The 25,155-nt window shown below is 42.7% G+C and overlaps 1 protein-coding gene across 4 annotated transcripts in view; it reads left to right on the forward strand.

The window, feature by feature from the left end:
* SYN3 (synapsin III) overlaps positions 1-25,155 on the forward strand; it is a 553,834-nt gene that overhangs the window by 111,862 nt on the left and 416,817 nt on the right. For all 4 annotated transcript variants that reach the window (XM_028827102.2, XM_015149984.3, XM_015149988.3 and 1 more), the window contains 1 exon segment: positions 9,332-9,423. In XM_028827102.2, coding sequence (XP_028682935.1) covers positions 9,332-9,423 — 92 coding nt within the window.

Below are 25,155 nucleotides of genomic sequence, written 5' to 3' on the forward strand. Positions count from 1 at the left end.
AAAAAATAATGCAAATGAGAGAGTGGGCTCAACCTTTCAACAAGCTGGAAAAGAAGTTAAAATGTTAAAGAATGTTTAAAACTGTGCTGAGATGCGAACGTTCATTTTAAAGCAAAGATAAACCTTTAGAGGCATGTGAGCATGTCAATAGTGAGATGCCATAAGTGCCAGTCCTCAGTATAGGTGATGATCTAAAAGAATAGATGTGCTTTCTCCTCCATTTATTACCCTCTCAACCAGCAGACCGTACTAACAAGCTGTTAAGAACTGTAGGTTTTTTAAAAATTAATAAAACCTTTTTTTAACCTTTAAGAGAAGTGGGGATTTCCTTCAGGAGGTCTTTGAGAGGTCTGGCTGCAGTGGTGGGTTGGTTGCAAAGTAAAGAATAGAACACATTCTGTCTAGTCAATCATATTGCTGGGGAAACATCCAATCAGTTTATTCAGGACAGAGCCTTTGAGGTCATCTGATTGACCAGTGTCTATGCGTGTTTTGCAGTGAGCGAATAAGACGACTATTTTTCTGGTCAGGAAGTTAAGGGGACAGAGAGGGTGGTCATCCTACCTTGCCTTTGCTCCTGTCATCCCTGGGACTTGTTTGAGTCACTTCTGTCTTAGACTATTATACTATCTGATGTCAAGACTCACTGTAAAGCTACATTAAGTGTGACAACTTGAAACAGGATAGATAAATTGATAAATAGAATAAAATAGAGGATTTAGAAATGGACTGCCACCTATGAAGTGACTTGGTGGTTGGCAAAGGCACCGATGCAGTTCTATTGAGAAAGAGTGCTCATTTCAATAAATGGTACCAAAGTATATGAATAGCCATACAAAAAAAAATTGAGCCTTGAGTCCTACTTCACATAGTATATATTTAAAAATTCTAGATGGATTACAGACCTAAATGTGAAATATTCAACAGAGAAGCTTCTAGCAGGAAACATTGAGAGTGCCTCCATGACCTTGGGGTGGGCAAACATTTTTAAAGCTAAAGACAATAAATATACTAACTGTAAAAATAAATCAAATTGTACTTCATATATACATATATGTGTGTATAAATATATTCTTCATTAAAAAAATAAGAAAGTTAAGAGACAAGCCACAGAATGGAAGAAGAAATTTCTAAATGAATATATCCAGAAAACAGCTCCTATCTTGAATATATTTTAAGATACCTTTACAAATTAATAAGATAAATGCAAACAAGAATACAAATATGAACAAAAACTTAAATAGGCACTTCACCAAATGAAATTACCTAAATTGTTAATTAGCACATGAAAAGGTGGTCAGCATCATTAACCATCAGAGAAATGCAAACTGAAACCACAATGTACTATTACTACACACCCACCTGAAGAATGGCTAAAACTAAAAACATTGACAATACTAAGTGTTGAAAAAGACATAGGGCAACTATAATTCTCATATTGCTAATGGGTATGTAAATTGGCAAAACCGCTTTGGAAAATTCTCCATCTGTATCTTCTAAATCCTGTATGCCTGTCCTCTGACCCAGCAATTCCACTTCTAGGTATGAAATGAATGTATATGTCCACCAAAAGAGATGTATAAGAAGGTGCATAGCAGCTCTTTTCTTAGTAGTCAATGAATAGAAATAGTTAAAGTGTCTGTCTTTGGCAGAATGGATAAACACATTATTGAATATTCAAACAATGAAATACTACACAGAAATAAAAAAAGAATGACTGCTGCTAACCACAACAGCATCACAGATATGAAAGAAGGCAAATACCAAAGTGCATATACTGTGAAATTTCATTTATAGCAAGTTCACGAACATGTAAAACTAATCTATGGAGATAGAAGACATTAAAATGGTAACATCATGGTGTAGGGGTGAGATCAGCTAGAATGAGGATGCGGGAGGATTCAGGGGTTCTAGAAATGATCTATATCTTGATGCGAGGATTGATTACACAGCATAAATAAGTTAAAATTCGTCAAGCTAAAACTTAAACTTTGTGTACTTTACTGTATGTTATCTATATTTTCTTTTCAAGGCACTGTTCTATGATTTAAAATATACATCTTTAGCTCATCAACATCTACCTTCAAATAGTGTTATTCCACTTCACATATAGTGTGAGAACCTCTCAGCGGTGTATTTCCATTTCTCATTCCCTTTCTTTGTGTCCTTGTTATTGTTCATTTTACTTCTACAGGTTATAAACTCCCACAATGCCTGCAATGTTTTGCTTTAAACTGTTAATAATCTTTTATGGAAGATTTTTAAACTGAAAAATGAATGTGTTGTATTTATCCACATATTTACCATATCTAGAACTCTTTATTTTGTGTTGGTACAAATTTCCATCTGGTATCATTGTCCTTCTATCTGAAGAGCTTCCTTTAACATATTTTGGACTTATAATAAATTCAACTTCTCTTTGTCTGGAAAAGTCTTTATTGTGCCTTCACTTTTTTTTTTTTTGAGACAAAGTCTCGCCCTGTTGTCCAGGCCAAAGTGCAATGGTGAAATCTCTGCTCACCACAACCTCCGCTTCCCATGTTCAAGTGATTCTTGTGCCTCAGCCTCCCAAGTGGCTGGGATTACAGGCACATGCCACCACACTTTGCTGATTTTTTGTATTTTTCATAGAGACTAGGTTTTGCCGTGTTGGCCAGGCTGGTCTTGAACTCCTGACCTCAGGTGATCTACCCACCTTGGCCTCCCAAAGTGCTGGGATTACAAGCATGAGCCACTGTGCCTGTCCTATGCCTTCACTTTTAAAAGATAATTTTACTGGGTATAATATTCTATACTGACAGTTGTTTTTTGGTTAGTTTTCTTTTGCTTTTAGTTCTTTAAGGAAGATTTACTACTATCTTCTGGTTTTCTGTTTTCTCACAAGAAGCTGTTTATCATTCTTATCTTTGTTTCTCTTTATGTAAAATGTATTTTCTCCCCTTTGGCTGCTTCGAAGATTTTCTCTTCGTCACTGGTTTTTAATAAGTTATTATATGCCCTGCTGTTTATTTGCTTTGTTTCTTCTGCTTATGATTCATTGAACTTGTTAGATCAAGTTTTCATTAACTGTAGAAAAATTTTGGCCATTTAAAAAAAATTTTCTGGCCCTACCTCTTCTCTTAGTGAAACTTTAATTACTCAGATATTAGACTGTTTAATATTATCCCATAACTCACTGAGGTTCTGCTCTCTTTTTCTTTCTTTCTTTGCTTTTTTTTTTTTTTTTTTTTTTTTTTGTATTTTTGTCTTTCTGCTTCATTTTGGATTGTTTTTTTGGTTTTCTCTTCAAGTTCAACTGAACTTTTTTTTCAGCAGTGTGTTATGGTTTGGCTCTGTGCCCCCACCTAAATCTCATGTTGAATTGTAATCCCCACTGTTGGAGGTGGGGCCTGGCAAAAGGTGACTGGATCATGGGGTTGGTTTCTGATGATTTAGCACCATCCCCCTTGCTGTCCTTATGATAGAGTTCTCACAAAATCTGGTTGATTAAAAGTGTGTAGCGCTTCCCCCTTTGCTTTCTCTCTCTCCTGCTCCTCTGCCATATAAGGATGGTGCTTGCTTTCCCCTTTGCCTTCCACCATGATTGTAAGTTTCTTGACACTTCCCCACAAGCAGAAGTCTGTGCAGCCTGCACAACTGTGAGGTGATTAAATCTCTTTTCTTTATAAACTACCTAGCCTCAGGTAGTTGATAGCAGTGTAGAACAGACTGATACAAGTGTCTAATCTGTTGTTAATCCTAGCAGTGCATTTTCTATTTCAGATATTATAATTTTTATCTCTACAAGTTTCATTTTTAATTTTTAAAATATGTTTCTTTCTCTCCCATTATGTTGTTTCCATCTACATTCTTGAGAACCTGTTTATAATAGTTGTTTTAACTTCCATTTCTGCTCTTCCCATCATCTCTCCATTTCTGCGTCTGTTTCTATTGGTTCATTTCTCCTTGTTTTGGGTCATATTCTTCTGCTTCTTTGCACTCCTGGTAATTTATGATTGAATGTCACTACTTTTACATTGTGAATTTGATGTGTTGGGTGCTGGGTTTTGTTAGATTCCTTTAAACAGTGGTTTAGTTGTTCTGAGATGCGGTTAAGTTATTTGTAATAAACTTGATCCATTCAAGACTTGCTTTTAAACTTTTCTTGGGACAGATCTACATGGAGTGATCAATTATTCTAGTTTTTCTGGGATTAAGGAGTTTTCCAAGACATGGGACTTTCACTGTAAAACTGGGATTGAAGGGTTTCTGAGAAATGGGACTTTTGGTTTTAAAGCTGGGAAAGCCCAAGGCAAACCAGGACAAGCTGGTCATCCTAGACCCAGAGCATGCTGTTGGCCAGAGATAATTCAGTCCCACTATGAAATTTTGAGTAACCTACCCATTTGACAAGGTCTTTACCCTCTAGCTGGTAAGCACATGGGTTATTCCCAGCTTTGTGGATTCTGGAGATTGTTTCCTGATGGCTTTTTCCTGGTCTTGATTACTTTCCTTTCATGTATGTTCAAATTAGTACTCAGCGAAAGACATAGATCTCCCTGGAGTTTGTGAGATTTTTTGTCTGTTTGTTTTATTTTTTCTGTGCAGATCCATTTTTCCCTATACTCTCCTGCAAATTTTAGCCGCCATGGCTACCCTGAACTTCAATCTATGTATCCTCAACTCAGTGAAACTGATGAACTCTGTATTCTCCCATGCTGTTCTGCTGCCTGGAAACCGCCTCTAGGCAGTAAGCTAGGATAAACATAGGGATAATTTTGTTCGCTTCCTTTTTACAGGAATCATAGTCCTGAAATGCCTGTCGTCTAGTTCCTGAAAACTGATACATCATGTAGTTTGTCTGGCTTTCTTGTTGTTTAAGATGGGAGTGTATATGTAGTCTCTGGTACTTCATTGTTGCCATATGCAGAAGTCTTTACATTTCACACCTCAATATATTTTTTAAATGTATATGTTATAAATACTTGAAGGAGTTGTTCTTTTTCCGGGTACACCAGTTTGGATGCTTTCAGTTTAAGCTTACTAAGACAATGGAATATTTGAAAATAATAATGGCAACTGTTTACTGAGTCTCAGCCCTGTGCTGGATGTTTCATATACATTGTCTTGAATCATCACAAAAACATTTAAAGATAGATATTATTGATATCATTATCTCCATTTTAAAAGTGTCAAAATTGGTATTTAAATCAGTAACTTAACTAAACTCATCAGCTAGTATATTGAACAGCTTACACATGAATATAGTCTCTTGGAGTACTCATTTGTCCATACCACAGTGCCTAATGTGTAGTATTAAAATGATATCACACCGGCTGGGCACGGTGGTTCATGCCTGTGATTCCAGCACTCTGGGAGGCCAAGGTGGGTGGATCGCCCTGAGATCAGGAGTTTGAGACCAGCCTGATCAACATGGTGAAACCCTGTCTCTACTAAAAATACAAAAATTAGCTGGGTGCGGTGGCAGATGCCTGTGATCTCAGCTGCTTGGGAGGCTGAGGCAGGAGAATTGCTTGAACCCGGGAGGCAGAGGTTGCAGTGAGCCAAGATCACACCGTTGCACTCCAGCCTGGGCAACAAGAGCGAAACTCCATCTCAAACAAACAAAAACAAACAAAAAAAGATATCATACCAAAAACCGTAGAGGTCAAAATAATTTGTGGTGAAAAGGTTAGCTCTTGCAGAAAATTTAAGTAATTCTGATAATAGCGTTTTTTGCGATATAGGTGAATAACTAATGTGATATTTTGTTTGTGTGTGTGTGTGAGAGAGAGAGAGAGAATGAATCTGGGTGCAGATTTCTATGTGCATGTTTTTGGTGAAGTGAATAAAGGAGCTTTACCTGGCCACATTGACCTTCTTCAAGCCCTGGTGACTTTGAATATGATACTGAAATTGCGTTCAATTCCCAAAGTTATTATTTTAATTTCCTAGGCTCCTAGGGCTGTTCTAACAATTACCATAAACTTAGTGGCTTACAACAACAGAAATGTATTTTCTTCCAGTTCTGGAGGCCAGAATTCCCAAATCGAGGTTTCAGCAGAGCTGCACACCCCCTGAAGGCTCTAGGGGAGAATCCTTCCTTGGCTCCTCCAGCTTCTAGTGACTCTCGGCATTTCTTGGCTTGTGGCAGCATCACTCTCTCTGCTGCCGTCTTCCCATGGTCTTCTTTCCTGTGTCTTTCTGTCTTTTCCTCATCTCTTCTCTTCTAAGGACTTGCTAGTGGATTTAGTGTGCCTCCCCCCAAACTCTCACCAATCTAAGATGATTTCATCTGATATCCTTAACTGGATTACATCTGAAAAGACCCTAGTTCCCAAAGAGGTCACATTCACAGGTATCAGAGGTTAGGACTTGGACATAGCTTTTTGAGGAATACAATTCATTTCACTATTGTTTTTATGAGAGCTCTGAGAGTCTTCCAAATGGCTGCTCTTTCATATTCTACCAGGGAGGCTATCAAGCTGTCTTGAAGGAAGGTGGTTTGGACACCTCTGTGTTCATTTCCAAGGTGTTGAAGGTTTTAGACAGTTAAATAACAGAAGCATGCCCTTTTACTTTGGTAGGCCAGCTCTCCGCTTGATCCCACAGAAGCTGGCTACCTTGCAACCCAGGCAGTTATCTCCTGTAATTATTCATAAACCACAACTGAGAAATAACTCTAGACACCCACATCCGAACAAGATGAACCCCTAACTTGTACATCCAAGCCTGAGTGTGACTTCTCTCCAGGTATCTCTCTTTCCATTTGGGCAGCAAGACAGCCCTTGGGTCCTCGCCACTTTTGAGTCAGAGATTCTATCTTCCAAGGTTCTGTTTCACTCCCTCTCTGCATATATTTGGTGACCAGGTATCCTGTTTTGTAACTTTCTTATAATGTCTTTTTATCTGCACAGGTAAGCAACAACTTTTCTTCTTAATTCTTCTTTGTGACCTCGCCAACTAAGAATCTTGAACATGATGGGACTGAATGTTTAAGGCATTAGACTTAATAACTAGGTCATTACCACTATTTACTAACCTGGACTCATTCACAGTGATCTTTTCTTTTCGCCTTGCCACAGCATAATGAGGTTATTAATTACAGCAAAAGGTGTAAGTACTCCCAGTTTGCTCTAATGCTGTCTGGGGAAATGGCTGGGTCTTTGGTCATAATTCCTGTTAGATGACTCCAAGGAGATACAGTTAAGTTGCCATGAAATGATATTTCCCTTCTATGTAAACTTGTTTTTTCTTTAAATGGGTTGTTTTTAGGTCCCTAAAATTCCCAGTTATAATCCACCTAATGCCTCCTTCGGCTGAACAGTGGAGGCCATGGAATGTGACAGTTAAAAGCACAGGCCTGGCTGGGCATGGTGGCTCACACCTGTAATCCCAGCACTTTGGGAGGCTGAGGCGGGAGGATCACGAGGTCAGGAGTTTGAGACCAGCCTGGCCAACATGGTGAAACTCCTTTTCTACTAAAAAAAAAAAAAAAAAGGGAAAATTAGCTGGGCATGGTGGCGGGTACCTGTAATCCCAGCTACTCAGGAGTGAGGCAGGGGAATTGCTTGAAACTGGAAGGCAGAGGTTGCAGTGAGCCAGGATCGAGCCATTGCACTCCAGCATGGGTGAAAGAGTAAAACTCCATCTGAAAACAATAACAGCAGCAACAAAACACAGGCCCCAGAGCCACACTGCCTGGGTTTGAATACCAGCCCTGCTACCTACTGTATGATGCTGTGCACATTTTTTGAATTTTTTCTGCCTCCATTTCCTCATCTGGACAAATGCGAGGATTAAATGAATTCATATATGTAAAATGCTTAGGCCAGTACCTGGCACATAGTGAGTGCCTCATACATGTGAGTGATTATGTTCATCCATTAAACCCAAATAAATTGCTTTTGGCATCTACTGTGTATAAGGCACAGTTTGGTGCTATGCACTTTAGCCAGTAGCATTATAGGTTGACTTGTCACCGCCAAAATTCATATGTTGAAATCCTAACCCACAGTAGAATGTGACCTTATTTGGAAATAGGGTCTTTAAAGAGGTAATCAAGTTAAAATGAGGCCATTAAAGTGAGGGTAGTGTATATGACCAGTGACCTTATAAGAAAAGAAACTTTGAATATAGACGGAGGACAGTGTAAGGAGACACAGGGAGCAGATGGCTGTCTACAAGCCAAGGAGAGAGGTCTGGAACACATCCTTCCCTTACGGCCCTCAGCAGGAACCAGCCCTACCAGCACCTTGATTTAGGAGTTCTAGCCTCCAGAACTGTGGAGAATGAATTTATGCTGTTTAAGCCACCTATTACAGCAACCTTGGGAGACTAAGACAGATGTCTTAGTGAGATTATAGTGAGAAATCCCAGGGAGCATGTCATCTGGTAAGAAGGATGTATTCCATGGGACTCTGGTTGTAAGCAACAGAAATCCACGAAAGCTTGCTTAAACCAATAGGCAACCCAAAAGATGAACTCACAAAATCCAAAGGTAGGTCTGTAGGTGGCACGTAAACATCAAGTGGGCTTCCCGTCACTTGCCCCTGTCCCCTCTCTTGGTGACTGTGACATTCCTCTCTCTCTCTCTCTCTTTCTCCACCCTGGTTTTCTGTGCTTCGCCAGTGCAAATGGGAGAAAACATGGTCCTAAATAGCACCCAGGGTTGTGCATTACAGATACAACCACCTAGAAAGAAACTGCATGACTCACTCATCAGTTTCAAACTCGCAGGGAAGAGTATCTCATTCTTCCACCCTGAGTCAGATGCTTACCTCATCAACCGTGACCAAAAGGGCAGTATGTCAATGAACAATCATGGTGCTGCTGCTGTAACCAGATGGATAGAGCAAGAGGAGGGGGCCATTTCCAAGAAAAGAAAACTGGGCATATGACCAGGGTGGGGGGTGGCTCCATTAATAGAGATAAATAATCACAGAATTATGATGCCATACTACTGTACAGCATGAAGGTAAAAAATTCTAGAGAAAATGTCCCATCGAACAGCATCTGGCATGTTCTAGTCTTGGAGCTGGAGTTGCTTCTTCCACCTTCAAAGAGGCAGAAATTAGCAAGGATTAAAAGCATAGGTCCTTGAATCAGAGACATATGGGCTTCAATCCAGTTTGGCCTTGTATTAATTGTGCTGCCTTGGACATGTCACCAGGCCTCTTAGAGCCTCAGCTTCCTCATCTTTCAAAAAGAAAGATGAAAATGTCACCGACTTCCCAAGTTTGAGGTGAGCTTTAAAGGTGTATTTGGCACCTCTAAGTACCCAATATGTGTTAACCATTGTTACCACCATTGGTATTTGATGAATCCTTTTTTGCTTTGCTTTCTTCTTCAGGCTGAATTCTCAGAGTTGAACCTAGCAGCCTATGTTACCGGGGGCTGCATGGTGGACATGCAGGTCGTGAGAAATGGGGCCAAAGTGGTGAGGTAAGTAGGACTAAAATATGCAGAACCTTCTGAGAATTGCATATGTAGAACCTCATGTAGTCCACCCCTCCGTCCACTGCCTGCGACCTAACTCCTATGCTACAGGTACTTTCCTATACAGAATGTCTGCTTCCCAGGTGTGGTTGCAGTAGTAATGACCAGCGGCACATATCATAGGGGCAGCGCCTGTGGTGTCCCCAACTGAGCCCTGGGCTTGGAGAGAAAAGACTTGGGTTCCATTCTGGCTTCGAGGCTCTGCTCTGGCATATTATTTAGTCTCTTGTGTCCTCTGCTTCTCATCTGCAGCATGATGATATGCACTGAAGTTAGAGGCTGCTAAAGTTTACAGAAACTCACATATATGACAGCACCCTGTTAACTCTAAAGTGCGGTACGAATGGAAGGCTTTATTAGAATAAATGAAATTCAGCTTCCTGAATATGGCAGACTAAGTGTTCATAGAATCTTCTCCGAGTAGACCAAAACTAAAAGCGCTAGATATATAATATGTTCAAAAAAATCTGTTTGTAATTTATGCTGAATTGGAGAGCAAGTGAGAGGTTTATTCAGAAGCCAGAAATGACAAGAATGTGTAAATCCATAGGTGAGATAAGCACGTGCATAAATACATTGCTATCTACTTAAGTACCCAGAGAATGATACACACTAGGTCTTGTGAGGGTTTAGAGAAGGAAGAGATAGAATTCAGATTTGGGAAAGGAGGAAAAACAGGAAGAGCTTTGAGGAAAAGGTAACATTTGTTCTGAGCCTGGTCCAATGGTAGAATGTGGACATTCTCAGACTGGGTGTAGAGAAAGAGAAATATATCCTAAGAGTAGGAAACAGCCTCTGCAAATAAAGACAGATCCAAAAAAAAGGTGCGTGATGTTTGGTGTATTAGTCTGTTTTCATGCTGCTGATAAAGACATACTCAGGACTGAGTAATTCATAAAGAAAAGGAGGTTGAATGGACTCACAGTTCCATGTGGCTGAGTAGGCCTCACAATCACGGCGGAAGGTGAAAGGCGTATCTTACCTGATGGCAGACAAGAGAGAATGAGAGCCTGTGCAGGGAAACTGCCCTTTATAAAATCATCAGATCTCTTAAGACTCATTCACTATCATGAGATCAGCATGAGCAAGAGCTACCCCCATGAGTCAATTACTTCCCACCAGGTCCTTCCTACAACACATGGGAATTGTGGGAGCTACAATTCAAGATAAGATTTGGGTGGGGACACAGCCAAACCATATCATTTGGGAAATTATGATAATTCAACTAATTCAGCTCATTCTTTATTGAGTACCTACTGTATGCCTTGAAAGACATTACATGGCTTCCTATTTCTGGTAACAGTGGGCTAGGTCATTTGGACCAGCTTTTTCCCTGAAAACAACTTAAAAACTGATACTAAATAATTACAATCTTTAAAGGCCTTCTAAGAGTTGGTGTGACAGTAAAGAATTACCAGGAAGAGACTGATGGGAAAATGAAAACCCAGAGAGGTAAATAAGTACAAAGCCACCTGTATCCTGAGAGTATTCGCTAGGTCAGCCAAATTTGGAACAGGTTTTGAGAGCTTAGTGGAGGCAAGGAAGACAGAAATCAACACTCAGGGCCACTCAGAATAGGGAGTGTAACAGTAGACCCTCTCCACAATAAGCTGAGATTCCCCAAAGGACTATACCTTCTAGGTGAACAAGAATTACAAGTAGGTGAGCCCTCACAAGTACTTGCAGCTTGAATTGCAGTTTGAATAACCCAGCCCTCCAGGAAACCTCAAGCATTGAACTTGGTTTATGGTGATCCCAGACATGCCAGAAATAAAAGCAAATCCTGTGTAAAGGAAGGCACTTTCAAGCTAGACTTCAAATGATCCTTCAGATAATTTTTTTGTATCATAGCTAGCACGTAGTCAAAGATAACCAGGTGAAACAGAAACAATAGACAATGGAGACAGAACCTCAAAGACAGAAGACATTAGAATTATCAGACAGATTATTTTTAAAAACTATACATATCAAATTGAAAAAAATCAAGTTTGGAGATATCTGGAGAGAAAAGGACACTACAAAAAGTGATATAACCAGGTTTTTTTCTTTTTTTTTGTTTTGAGATGGAGTTTTGCTCTTGTTGCCCAGGCTGGAGTGCAATGGCATGATCTTGGCTCACCGCAACCTCCATCTCCCAGGTTTAAGCAATTCTCCTGCTTCAGCCTCCTGAGTAGCTGGGATTACAGACATGCACCACCACACCCGGCTAATTTTGTATTTTTAGTAGAAATGGGGTTTCGCCGTGTTGGTGAGGCTGGTCTCAAACTCCTGACCTCAGGAGATCCACCTGCCTCGGCCTCCCAAAATGCTGGCGTGAGCCACCGCGTCCAGCCGATATAACCAGTTAGAAAACACACACACACACACACACACACACACACACACACACACACACACACAACACTTCTAGAAATGAAAACTACAACAATCAAAATTATTGTGTTTAACATCCAGTAGACACAGCTGAAAAAGTGTTTATGAAATGAAAGGTACAGCTGAAGAGATTATCCTGAACGAAGCACAGAGAGAAAAAGATTGGAGGTGCAGGAAAGACTATTGGATCCTAGGAGAGGGTCTAACGTTCATTTCATCAGAATCTCAAAAGAGAGAGGTAAGAGAATAGAGCAGAGACAGTATTTGAAGAAATGATTGTTTTGTAACAAAAAACAGAAGCTTGGCAAATTTCAAGCAGGATAAATAAAAATAATTCCACACCAAGACTCGATAGTGATATTTAGAAAGAAAAAGCCAGAGGGAAAAAGGCAGATTACAGATGGTCCCCAATTTATGATGGTTTCAGTTATGATTTTTTGACTTTATGATGATACAAAGCGACACTCATTCAGCAGAACATTAATAAATTTCATGAGATCTTCAACACTTTATTATGAAATAGGCTTTTTGTTCAAATATTTTGCCCAACTGTAGGCTAATGTAATGTAAGTGCTCTGATAATGTTTAAGATAGGCTAGGCTAAGCGATGACGTTTGGTAGGTTAGGTGTAATAAATGCATTTTCTTTTTTTTTTTTTTGAGACGGAGTCTCGTTCTGTCGCCCAGACTGGAGTGCAGTGGCGCAGTCTCGGTTCCCTGCAAGCTCTGCCTTCCGGGTTCACGCCATTCTCCTGCCTCAGCCTCCTGAATAGCTGGGACTACAGGTGCCCACCGCCATGCCCGGCTAATGTTTTGTATTTTTAGTAGAGACGGGGTTTCACCGTGTTAGCCAGGATGGTCTCCATCTCCTGACCTCGTGATCCGCCCGCTTCGGCCTCCCAGAATGCTGGGATTACAGGTGTGAGCCGCTGCGCCCGGCCAATAAAGGCATTTTCAACTTAGGATATTTTCAGCTTACAATGGGTTTATTGGGATGCAGCCCCTTCGTAAGTCAAGGAACATCTGTACTTTTATTAAAGTAACAGACTAGCAGCTTCCTGAGAACAATGGTGGAAAAACGTCTTCAGTGTGCTGAGAGAAATTAATTGCCAGCCTATACTTCTTCCCTTAGAGAAACATCTTTTATGAGTGATGGCAAAACAAAAACATTTACAGACCTTCGCAAAGGGAAACTATAAAGTATGAATGTACTTTAGGCAAAAAGAAAGTGATCTCAGACTAACACAGAACTGCAAGATTATGTGAATGGCAAAGAAGGTGGTGTTAATCGGTATTGTCTTCAAAAGACAATAAAATAATTTTATGGATTTAAAAATATGTGAAGGATTAAAATATACAACAATAAGTTAGTAGAGATTGAGGGTAAATGGAATTAAGATGTTCTGAGGCCCTTGTATTGTCAGGGAAGAAAGTAAACATGGCCAGGTGTGGTGGCTCACGCCTGTAAATCCCAGCACTTTGGGAGGCCAGGTGTGTGGATTGCTTGAGCTCAGGAGTTTGAGACCAGCCTGAGCAACATGGTGACACCCCATCTCTATGAAAAATACAAAAAAAACCCCAGCAGGGCGTGGTTGTGCACACCTGTAATCCCAGCTACTTGGGGAGGCTGAGTTGGGAGAATCGATCAAGCCCAGGGAGGTCAAAGTTGCAGTGAGCCATGATGATGCCACTGCACTTTAGCCTGGGTGACAGAAATACCCTGTCTCAAAAAACAAAACCAAAAATAAAAAAAGAAAGTAAATATATTGATTAATAACAGGCTTTAAAACCAACACAGGTGTTATAAATAACCCAAAGTAAATGGTTGATTAACACCCAGTATATCAGCAGGTCTGAGCTGCTATCATTCTGAATTGCTTATACAGCAGTGCTAGTTATTAAAATATTGAAATTTTTCTATATGAGTTGGTAAACAGCCATTGCCTTGAGCCTGCTGAGTGCCTTCAGCCACCCTAACCCCATGGGACTGTTCCTGTGTCCCCCAGTCCACCACACTCCTGTCCCCAAGCCCATATTCTTGTTTTCCCCTGGCCAGAGGATGCCCAGACATTGTAGGGAAGAACCTCAGAAGTAGCAGTGGAACCCCAGAGAGTGAATGCCTGGTTTCTCCCGTCTCTTCAAGGCTATAAATGCCTGTGCATCTTCTGGAGTCGCCCTCTCATGGTCATTTGTGAGAACTGCAAACCCCACAAAGTACCCTGGGAGTCGTTCAATATTTGTATCACCAATGTATGTATACCAATAATTACATTAAATGTAAATGGACTAAATGCACTAATTAAAGAGAAGGGTTATCAATGTAACTTTAAAAAAATCCAAATGTATTCTATTCAAGACATTCATCTAAAACATAAGCATACAGAAAATTTGAAAGTTAAAGAAAGAGGAAAAATATACCATGCAACTGTGCAGCAAAAGAAAGCTCACAGATGCAACTGCATTAATATCTGGGGGAAAATAGACTCCCAGGTGAAAAGCATTACTAGGGAAAAGGAAGTAATTTATTATGATAAAGATTCATTTACTGAGAAGAAATAATTTTAAATTTATAAGCACTATATAAAAATACCTCAAGATACACTTCAAAAATGGATAAAACTAAATAAAGAAATAAAGAAGTTCCTGATTATTGGAGATTAGGAGAATAATGCTAAATATGTAAATTCATGTACTTCTCCTCAGCACCCTCATTTTGAATACAAGAACTGTAAAAAGCCTAAAATGCCATTGTTTAGGAATCTGTGCTCATATTTGGTATTTTTTGTACTTGTGTCCTACTTCCTTATTTGGAAGAGTGGCTGAATCTCCTTCATTTGTAACAGGTAGAAACAAGAACATCTATCCCGGCTGGGCACGATGGCTCACGCCTGTAATCCCAGTACTTTGGGAGGCCGAGGTGGGCAGATTGCTTGAGATCAGGAGTTCGAGACCAGCCTGGGCAATGTGGCAAAACCCTGTCTCTACTAAAAATGCAAAAATTATCCAGGTGTGGTGGTGCACGCCTGTAGTCCCAGCTATTTGAGAGGCTGAGGCACGAGAATCACTTGAACCTGGAAGTGGATGCTGCAGTGAGCCTGGATGACAGATTGAGACCCTGCCACAAATAAAAAGAACAACTATCCCATTGGCCCTCAAATTTAGCTATGGATTAGAATCACCTACGAATTATTTTAAAATCCTGATACCCAAGCAGTGTCCCAGATGCATTACACTAGAATCTCTGTGGGTGGGATTTAGATATTGGTATTTTTAAAGCTCCCCTGGTGATTCTAGTGGCAGCCAAAGTAGGAAACATCCCCAGATTGTTCTCATGGTGGCCCTGCACTGGGGCAGGATGGGCTGAAAAGCTGAGGACACTCCTAGGTAAGCTGCCTGAACACAAGAATCACTTTGCAAAAATAGACCTCTCCAAGTCTTATTCTAGACCTGCCATATTCTTCCTGAATTTACAACATTGTTTACAAAAATAAAGTTACAGAAATGTGCCAGGTATTTGTTAATCGGCAGTTCTTCCAGCATTCAGGAATGGCAGGCTTTGAAGGCAGTTTTTACGAGGTGAATTGTGTTCCCCTCGAAAAAGATAAAGTCCTAACTCCTAGTACCTAAGAATGTGACCTTACTTGAAAATAGCATTGTTGCAGATGTGATGATTAAGGTGCAGTCATACTGGAGTCGTGTGAGCCCTTAATCCAATATGACTGGTGTCCTTATAAGAAGAGGGAAATTTAGACGTGGGGAAAATGCCATGCAATGATGGAAGCAGAGATTGGGGAGATACGTTGACAAGCCAAGAATTGCTGACGATCATCAGAAGCTAGGAGACAGGCATCCCCTGCCAAGCCCTCCGAAAGAACCAACTCTGCTGCCAACACCATTTATTTTATTTATTTATTATTATTATTTTTTGAGACAGGGTCTCTCTCTGTCACCCAGGCTGGGGTACAGTGATGTGATCACTGCTCACTGCAGCCTCAACCTCCCGGGCTCAAGTGGTCCACCCACCTCAGCCTCCTGAATAGCTGGGACTACAGGCACATGCCACCATGCCTGTCTAAGTTTTAAATTTTTGGTAGAGATGGGGTCTTGCTCTGTTGCCCAAGCTGGTCTCGAACTCCTGAGCTCAAGTGATCCTTCCACCTTGGCCTCCCAAAGTGCAGTCATAAGCCACCGTGCCCAGCCTGCCAACACCTTGATTTTGGACTTCTAGCCTCTAGAACCATGAGAGAGTAAATTTCTCTTGTGTTAAGCTATTAAGTTTGTGTCCATTGCTACAGCAGCCCTAGAAAATGAATACAGCAGTGCCTCTTGAAATTTAATGTGCGTACACACCTCTTGGAGATCTCATGTTAAAATTCAGATCTTCTGGCCGGGCGCGGTGGCTCAAGCCTGTAATCCCAGCACTTTGGGAGGCCGAGACGGGCAGATCACGAGGTCAGGAGATCGAGACCATCGTGGCTAACACGGTGAAACCCCGTCTCTACTAAAAAATACAAAAAACTAGCCGGGCGAGGTGGCGGGCGCCTGTAGTCCCAGCTACTCGGGAGGCTGAGGCAGAATGGCGTAAATCCGGGAGGCGGAGCTTGCAGTGAGCTGAGATCCGGCCACTGCACTCCAGCCTGGGCGACAGAGCGAGACTCCGTCTCAAAAAAAAAAAAAAAAAAAAAAAAAAAAAATTCAGATCTTCATCCATTAGGTCTTCAGGTGGGGCCTGGTATTTTGAGTTTTCTTTGAGCTCCCAGGTGAAGCCAATGCACCTGGTCTTGCTGACTCAGTTTGAGCAGCAAGGATGTGAACAAGCTCCTAGATGCTGCTGGTGCTGCTGTTGGAAGATCACATTTTAAGTAGCCAGGGCTGTGAAGACGGTACCAGTATAGCTAAAAATCTGGGTTCAGGAACCCATATGGCTGTAGAGATTTGTTCTGTCTCATGCCCAGGATGGTGCTTACAACCTCAGCCAGGTAGCTCGCTTTAGCAAGATTTGTTGCAGGATGTCAGACCCACGAGAATGTGCACACACACCAAGTAACCTGTGACTCAGTGTGTCCTGCAGCAGGGGGAATCAGTAGAATCTTCCAAAGTACCATTTTATCCAGTAATCCCATTACGAAGTATATACCCAAAGGAATATAAGTCATTCTACCATAAAGACGCATGCATGCGACAGTTCACCGCAGCACTCTTAGCAAAGACGTGGAATCAACCTAAATGACCATCAGTGGTAGACTGGTTAAGAAAATGTACATGTGGTACCACCATGTATTTGTGGTACATATACATGGAATACTATGCAGCGATAAAAGGAAGGAGATCTTTTTGGGAACATGGATGGAGCTGGAGGCCATTACCCTTACCAAAGCAACACAGGAACAGAGAACCAAATACCACATGTTCTCATTTATAAGTGGGAGCTAAATGATGAGAACTCATGGACACAAAGAGGAGAACAACAGATACTGAGGCCTACTTGAGGGTGAAGGGTGGGAGGAGGGAGAGGATCAGAAAAAATAACTATTGAGTACTGGGCTTAGTACCTGGGTGACAAAATAATCTGTACAGCAAACCGCTGTGACACAAGTTTACTGGTATAACAAACCTGCACATGTAACTCTGAACCTAAAATAAAAGTTTAATAAACAAATAAATAAAAACAGTGGAATCTTTCACAGGCATATAGGGCCATAGCAAATCCTAGCTATGGTCTCTCAAAATAGGAATGTTAAACAGTGCTCTTGACTTGCTGTGTATTCTTTCAAAGACGCGTAGACATTGTATTGAAATTGCCTGTAAGCACTTCCAGTATGCATTGTGACCAAGGTCTAGATCTCCTGAAGTCTTGCTCACAAGGAACACCTTCAGGGAAGATGATGTGATGGTTAATTTGCCAAGAGGGCTGGTAAAACGTTATTTCTTGGTGCGTCTATGAGGGTATTTCTGGAAGAGTGTTTGAATCAGTAGGCTCAGCAAGGAAGATCTTCCCTCATCATGTGGGCAGGCAGCATCCAATCCATTGGGGGTCCCACTAGAACAGAAAGAGGAAGAGCTAAATCTCTGTCTCTCGACCTGGGACACCTATCTTCTCCTGCCCTTGGACATCAAAGCTCCTGGTTCCTAGGCCTTCAAACTTCAAGACTGATGCCAGCAGCCACCCAGTTCTCAAGACTCCAGCCACAGACTGGAAAATTATATGGTTGATACCCCTGGTTCTGAAGCCTTCGAACTCAGACCAAATCACACTATGAGCTTTCCTGTTCTCCAACTCACAGCCAGCATCTCGTGGAACTTGTCAGCCTCTGTAATCATGTGAGCCAATCCCCATAATGAATCTCTTCTTCGATATATCCTTTTAGTTCTGTTTCTCTGGAGAACCCTGACTAATATAGGTGACCAGGATGGATGGCAGAGAAGACCATTGCTGGCTTTCTCCAGCTTCCATTCCTTCTGCTTTGGCAAACAGCACCTAGGATTCCACTGAGGTGACCCCCTCCCCAACTTGCAATCTGTGTAGTGTGTGCAGCTGATGGCACATGACCGGCCCTAGTCAATTGGAATATCTCATTGGGACCCAAGCCAGGCCAATGCCAGAACTCTTGGATGAAAGGCACATGTGTTCTGCTGGGACCACTGAGGGTGGGATGTATGTCTGGAGCTGCTGGTGGCCATCTCTCTCCTTGAGTGAACAATCTGCCAAGAATGAAGCCAAGGTAAAGGAACGCACAGCCAAGCAGAGAGACGATGCCCTAATGATGTTATTCAAGGCTCTGAATCCGGACTCATCCCCAGACTTGAGCCAAAAAAAATCCCTTTTTGTTTAAGCCAGCTTGAATTGCACATACAAAATTCATGAACTTTTATTTATTTAGCAAACACTTTTATAGCATTTCCTACGTGCTGGGCACTGTTCCAAGCCATTAACATGAATTAACTCATTTCATCCTTTCAACAGTCCTATAGGGTGTGTGCTGTTCAAATCACCATTTTATAGATCAAAAGGCTGAAACACCAATGGACGGGGTAATGACATCCAGTTCTCCAGCCAATAAGTGGTAAAGCTAGGATTCAAGCACAGGCAGTCTGGCTCCAGGGCCTATGTGTGGCAAGGGGCAGAGCTGCCTAAAGAAGCCATATGTTTCCTACTATGAATGCCACGCAAGAGTACAATTGAACAACGACACGGAAGAAAAATATGGAGAGGATCCATGCATCTGACTTTTAGGTGGGGCACAAGGAAAAGTCAGTCACCACTATTAATGGTACCTGGTGCACCAGGGCTGTGCTAAGTGCTCATCATAGACGGTCTTATCTAGTTGTTACGAACCCATGAGATGGTCTAATAATAATGTAGACAGCCAGTATAGCCTGAAGGTTAAGAACTCAGTTCTGGAGCAGGCTGCAGGCTGCCTTGATGGACATCCCAGATTTGCCATGGTGACAGAAGCTGTGTGACCGTGGGCAGTAACTTATCTGCAATACTACTACTACTACTACTTCTACTACTACTAATAATAACAATACCTCCTCATAGGGTTGCAGTGAGGATTACATGAGTTAGTATAATGTGAAGTGCTAAACACAGTGCCTGGATCAGGATAATCACTAAATTAAGTGTGTAATAATAATTATAGCCCCATTTACAGAGGAAGAAACTGAGTCACAACTGGGACAATTAAATAATTGTCATTGATTTCATTGCCCCAGATCACACTTTTAGAAAGTAGCACCACTTGGATTTGAACCCAGGTCTCTGAGTCTATACCAAGTGAATTTCCAAGTGTCTTCGAATCTTTGTCCACTCCGCCAGCCTCCGGTCCTGTTGAGCCCACACCAGGCTGGCGTGAGTGGACACTCAGTCTCTGTACAGAAAGCAGCAGTATGTAGAGATTTCTCCAGGGTGCAGAGTGAAGCTACAGCTCATTCAGGGTACAGTATGGGAGCGTTGCCCTCCCTTAAAAATCTATTGCTGAGGTACGAGAATTTACCTCTCTGAGCCTCAGTGTGTTTTAATCTGTAAAAGGTAATAATATTATTTTGCATAGTTTTTGTAAGGGTGACATGAGATGTCATCTATGAAAAGTTTGTGCGTTCATTCCACAAACATTTATTAAGGACCTACTATGTTCCAGGGACCACTTCAGACATTGGGTATTGTATCAGACAGGAACCAGGCAAAAGACAGAATTCACCCCTAAGTGGTCTAAATAAAGAGACTTTAATGAAGTGGCAACTTATAAAAGAGTGTAAGGGGCTAAGGGAACGCAAGGTATTTAGAATCTAACAATAGAAGGAAACCGTTATCATCCCTAGGGGTGAAGGGACAAAAGGGGAAAATAGAATTTCTAGACTAAATCTAGTAGGTTTAATCTAGACTTGAGCAGGAGAGCTGGTCATTGCTATAACTGGGGAGGAACTCAGCCACCTCCAGAGTCATGGCACTAAAGCACGGTGGGCACTAGAGAGAAGTACCACCCCCCTTCTCTCCCTCTGCCTTCCAGTCTCCTGCTGGGGCCTCATTTTGCCAAAGGCAAGCAGAAACCATTCAACAAGGGAGCTGAGTTGATGCTGCCCACAGGGACCCATCTCCTGTAGCTCAGCAGAGCAGAGAAGAGTTTAAAAAGCATAGAGTGGGGTCAGGAGGGCACAAAAAGAGAATATCTCTTAGGGGACCAGTGAACAAAACAGAGCAAGTCCCTGCTTACAAGGTCAGATTCTAGGAGTGCTTTGTAAATGGCTAAGCATTGTACACAAGTTGGTTAAATCACCAGTATTTGCAGCAGCTGCATTGATAGCCCTCCTTCTTCTGGTTTTTGTCCAAACCCAAACCCAGAGTAGCCGGCCAGCCAGCTCGAGGTGCTCAAGCGCAACCCAGACATCCAGGTTCTCTATTTAGAAAGCAGAGCAGGGGCCATCCCGGGGCATGTTAAAATTCATGCTTTGTGGGTACCTTGGCTGTTCTGGTCCCAAATTCTAGCCTGGCTCCACAAGGCAGAGATAAAAAGGGACAGCCATGTTTATACAGACAGAGGGGATTGCAAATACAGGGCAGGAGAAACCAAGAATGAAAAACACCCGAGGAGGCAGACGTTAATGAGGCCCCAATCTAATTACGCAAGTCCCGCTCTCAGTTTCCAGCATTAGGCAACACTAAATTACAGGCACCCGTTCAAACCGCAGCGGCTGATAATGTGCATCCGCTCATTAGAAGGTCAGACCTCAGAGAGGCCTGAAGAGCAGGAGCCAGGAAGCATCAGTAACGCAAGCCCTTGAGGAAAGGCATTAGAGACTCTCAGATGCTCCCCCTCCCCAGCTCCCACCAAGGCTTACTGTTTGCAGGGAGGATGTGTGGGGCAAGAGGGAGATGCATGGGCTTGTCCCAGAGGAGGGGATGGTCTATAAAAATCTTAGAGTTCCAGAGTCAGAAGAGCCCCTTAGACTTTTCTACGTGTCCCCATTTTACAGATGGGCAAACTGTGGCCTGGGGAAGAGAGAAGGGTGGCTTTTCCAAATCCTCCCAGCACATCAGCTCCTGAGCCACAGTCAGCCCTTGACTCCTGAATCTCTACCCTGGGACCTCTCTAACATCCCATCAAGAAACTTAATTTTTGTAATAACATTTCTTTACTCCTTATTTCATGCATAATTGCTCAGATTATTCTGGGCTTCCTGAACTTTTAATTTCAAGTTCCAGATATCCATTCATTCAACAGAATTTATTAGAGGCAAATTCCAAGTGCCAGGCTCCAGCAAACATTACATGGAACACGGTTCCTGCACTCACTCCCAGGTACCTGTGTGTGTTTGGAAAAGTGTTCCTTTCGTCTCTCCTAAATGTTTCCGTATGCGTTAAGCTGCTTCCTCCTTTCCTTCCTTTCATTCATTATGTGCCAGACACAGAAGGCACAGTGGTGAACGAAACAGACAATAGCTCCTGTGGAGCTGATACTAGAGTTGCAGAAAACAGTCAGTCAATAAGTAAGCAGATAATGTGGGCTAAGGGCAGGTCATGAGAAACGGGTGAAGCAAAAAGAGAATACAGAGAAGTTGGTATTTGAGGTGCGGGAAGCAGGGAAGGCCTCCTGAGGAGGTGACTTGAAGAAGAGGGAAACAGAGTGAGCAGAGTGAGCCTTGTGTGTATGGGGAGTGGACCTTCCCCCTCTCTCAACTTTGGGTGGACATGCACACAGGTAAGTGGCAGCTTGGGGGCCAATTGAGGGAAGAGAGAAAGGCAGAGACTTCCTTGGCTTGGCGAGTTCCTCACTCTTATCCATCAAGATAGTGCTTCTGTGCCCGCTTCTCTCATCCCTCCCTGAAGTTGAATTTGGTGCCCGCCTCTGAGCTCACAAAGTGTCTAGGACTAGCCCGAGTAGGCAGCCTGGCTTCATGACACAGAGGCCACCTGTGTAGGCAAAGCAGACCGCCTGGGCTGGATCCTGGCTCTGCCTTCTCCAAGCTGCAGAGCCTTGGGTTGGTCACTCCCTGTTTCTAGCTCTTGGCCTCCTCACCTGAAGTGGGGACAGAGTCCTCACTTCATAGATGCAGTATGTGTAAAGCATGTCCATGGTGTCTGGTGCACCAGTTTGGCACTTGCTAGCTCTCCTTCTTCCTGAAACATTTCTGTGGATGCGACCGCTCTCACCCATGCACCTCCTTCTGAGTTTCTGATCTCATGTCCCCTCAGGGAGACCCTGCCAGACCATACTGTCCGCACTCTCTAGGCCCAACTACGCATTTTTTTTCCTTCAAACATCACTGCCTGAAATGATTATAGCTAGATCGCTAATACAGAGACATATAACATTAAATAATAGGTAGTGATATAAGATATGCTATTGTATAATTTATTTTGTTGTTTCTTTTCTAGAACAGGTCTAGATAGCTAGAAAGATTGCTTTGTTCCCACTGTATTCCCATATCACACGTCAGGTTCTCAATAACTATTTGTTCAGTGAAAGAAGGAATGCACCAGCCCTTCACCAACAGCTATGTGTTCTGGTCTTACTGCTCTTCCTGTACTATAACTGGTTCAGGAGGGTAATTATTATTTACTTCCCCCGTCTCCCCCTGGATTGAACCTTCCTTGAGGATCAAGTTAAGCTGTTTTTCCGAACTGTGGCCCCAGCACCTGGCACAATGCCTAAATCTTTGCAGAAGGCATTCATGACCAGCTGACTCTTTGCATGAATAAGAATCCTACAACTCTGCAAACTGAAAAGCTCACGGCTGAGGGGAGTCAGGCCTTGGCTTGCACCAGGCACAGACTTCCTGACAGCACACCACCCACAGCATTCTGTCCCCAGGAGGGGATGGGGTCTGCAAGGCCAGGCACTTGGGGTCGTCCAGGGGCCCAGCAGAGCAGCCTTGGAGGGGGAAGGCCCCATCTAATCTCTTCACCCAGGGCCTCTGCCCTTGCCACTGCCGGAGAAAGCAGGATCCCTGGGGACTTGCAGAGGTGGGGCGTGGGAACGGGAAGAAAGCAGCACAAGAAAGAGGCAGTGTGAGCCTGTAAAGCGATGCCAGGCTCCGCTGCTGTGCACCTCCAGCCAACAGGCCAACGGCAGATCTGCCAACTCCCCTGGGAGAGAGCGCTCGGGTCCGACAGAGAAAAACAGTGTGGCTCCTGATTCCCAGAAGCACAGAAACTGGGGATGGGAAAGACTGTGAGGCCACTGGCTGCGCCCTGCCGACCCTGCGCACTTTCCCACGTGCTGGAACCACACCCGGAATGAGTCCAGCTCTGGGTCCCACTTCACCACCCCCGGAACCTGTCCTGCCCTGACACATGCCACTGTGGGAGAAATTGCCCTGTGGCCACTTCAGACTTTTGGCCTTGGCATCCTGGTGTCTTCTCATTCAGAAGCAATCACCTTTTACTAAAAGGCTGTTGGGTGCCCGGTACTTCTCAGTGGTAGGACATTTCATCCTCCCTTTGAAAGAAATGAAATGACGTTTTTCTGAGGGCACATAGCTGACAAGTGGAGGAGTGGAACTCCAGTTCTGATATGATTTCATATCACATGATCCTTCCACCTGGTTGGCACAGCTTAATACTGGAAAAAACACTAGCATTGGTGTCTGGCAGTCCTGGGTTCAAATCTTGACTTCCCGTTTGCTGTTTGTGTGGCTTTGCACAAGTAATCTTACCTTTCTGACTCCCAGGTTCCTTAACTGTAAAATGGAAAGAATGCCTCTTTTTGAGGACTAAATAAGGAAGTCTTTCAATTGTTAGTGCCTGAAATATAGCGAATGCTCTCTGAATGTTCCCTCTACCCCTGCTTCATCTCATACCCCACAACTAGTCTTGTACACCCTTCCTGGTTCCCTGAGATGAGCCTCATGGGGAGAAGAGTTGGGGGGAGACCATCTTAGGGCCCCCTTCTCACCCAGGCAACACAGTGTAGTGAGGAGAGCCCCACAACAGGGATGGAGTGCTCCATTTACAGTTTGCATTTACTGTTTTCAGACTCTCCATCTTCATTTAAAATGTCCATCTGCTTCCTGAGGGCTTGTTGATCCACTAGTTTATTGACATTCAAACCTTTCGTGATGAGAATAATTTAGGAAACTTCTGCCCTACTTACTAAAATGCAAATGCTTGTGCCCTGGTACCAGAAAGTCAGATTCCTGGTTGAGACCCAGGAGTTTGCATGTTTTTAAGCTTCACCTAAGTGACTCCAACACCAGGGGTCTACAGACCCCACTTTAAAAGCCATTGCACAGCTAGCCTGGAAAAAATAGCAGCATCTAGGCAACTGAAACACAGAATAACATGTTGTATGATTTTATTTTGTTCTATGTGGTTTTAAAATAATGTAGAAATTTTAGCAACAGTCATAAACCAAGAAAAAAAAAATTGAACTTGCCTAGAGAAGATATAGGTTCACAGTCTAGCTCAACCACTTACTGACAGTAATTATTTCCTTTCTAGATCTGTATCCTCATTTATAAAGTGGAGATTTGTATAAAGTTTTTTGTGGAACAGACTACTCCAAATCTTTGTGGCATAAACCCACGACCGTTTTATTTGCTTTCAATCTGTGGGCCAGGAATTTGGGCAGGGATTAACTGGGTGGTTCTTCTGCTCCATGCAGTACTTCCCAGGATGACTCACTTGACTGCGTTCAGCTTGTGGCTTGGCTGGGCTGGAAGGTCCAAGTAAGCTTCACCTTCAGTCTGGTACCTTGATGCTCCTTCATGTGGCTATTGAGCTTCCTCACAGCCATGTGATCTCAACATAGATTTCTCATGTGGTAACTGGTTTTCAAGAGGGCACATTGCAAGAGGGGCAGAAGCT

Source organism: Macaca mulatta, chromosome 10, assembly GCF_049350105.2.
Source record: "Macaca mulatta isolate MMU2019108-1 chromosome 10, T2T-MMU8v2.0, whole genome shotgun sequence".
In the NCBI taxonomy this organism is placed as follows: domain Eukaryota; kingdom Metazoa; phylum Chordata; class Mammalia; order Primates; family Cercopithecidae; genus Macaca; species Macaca mulatta.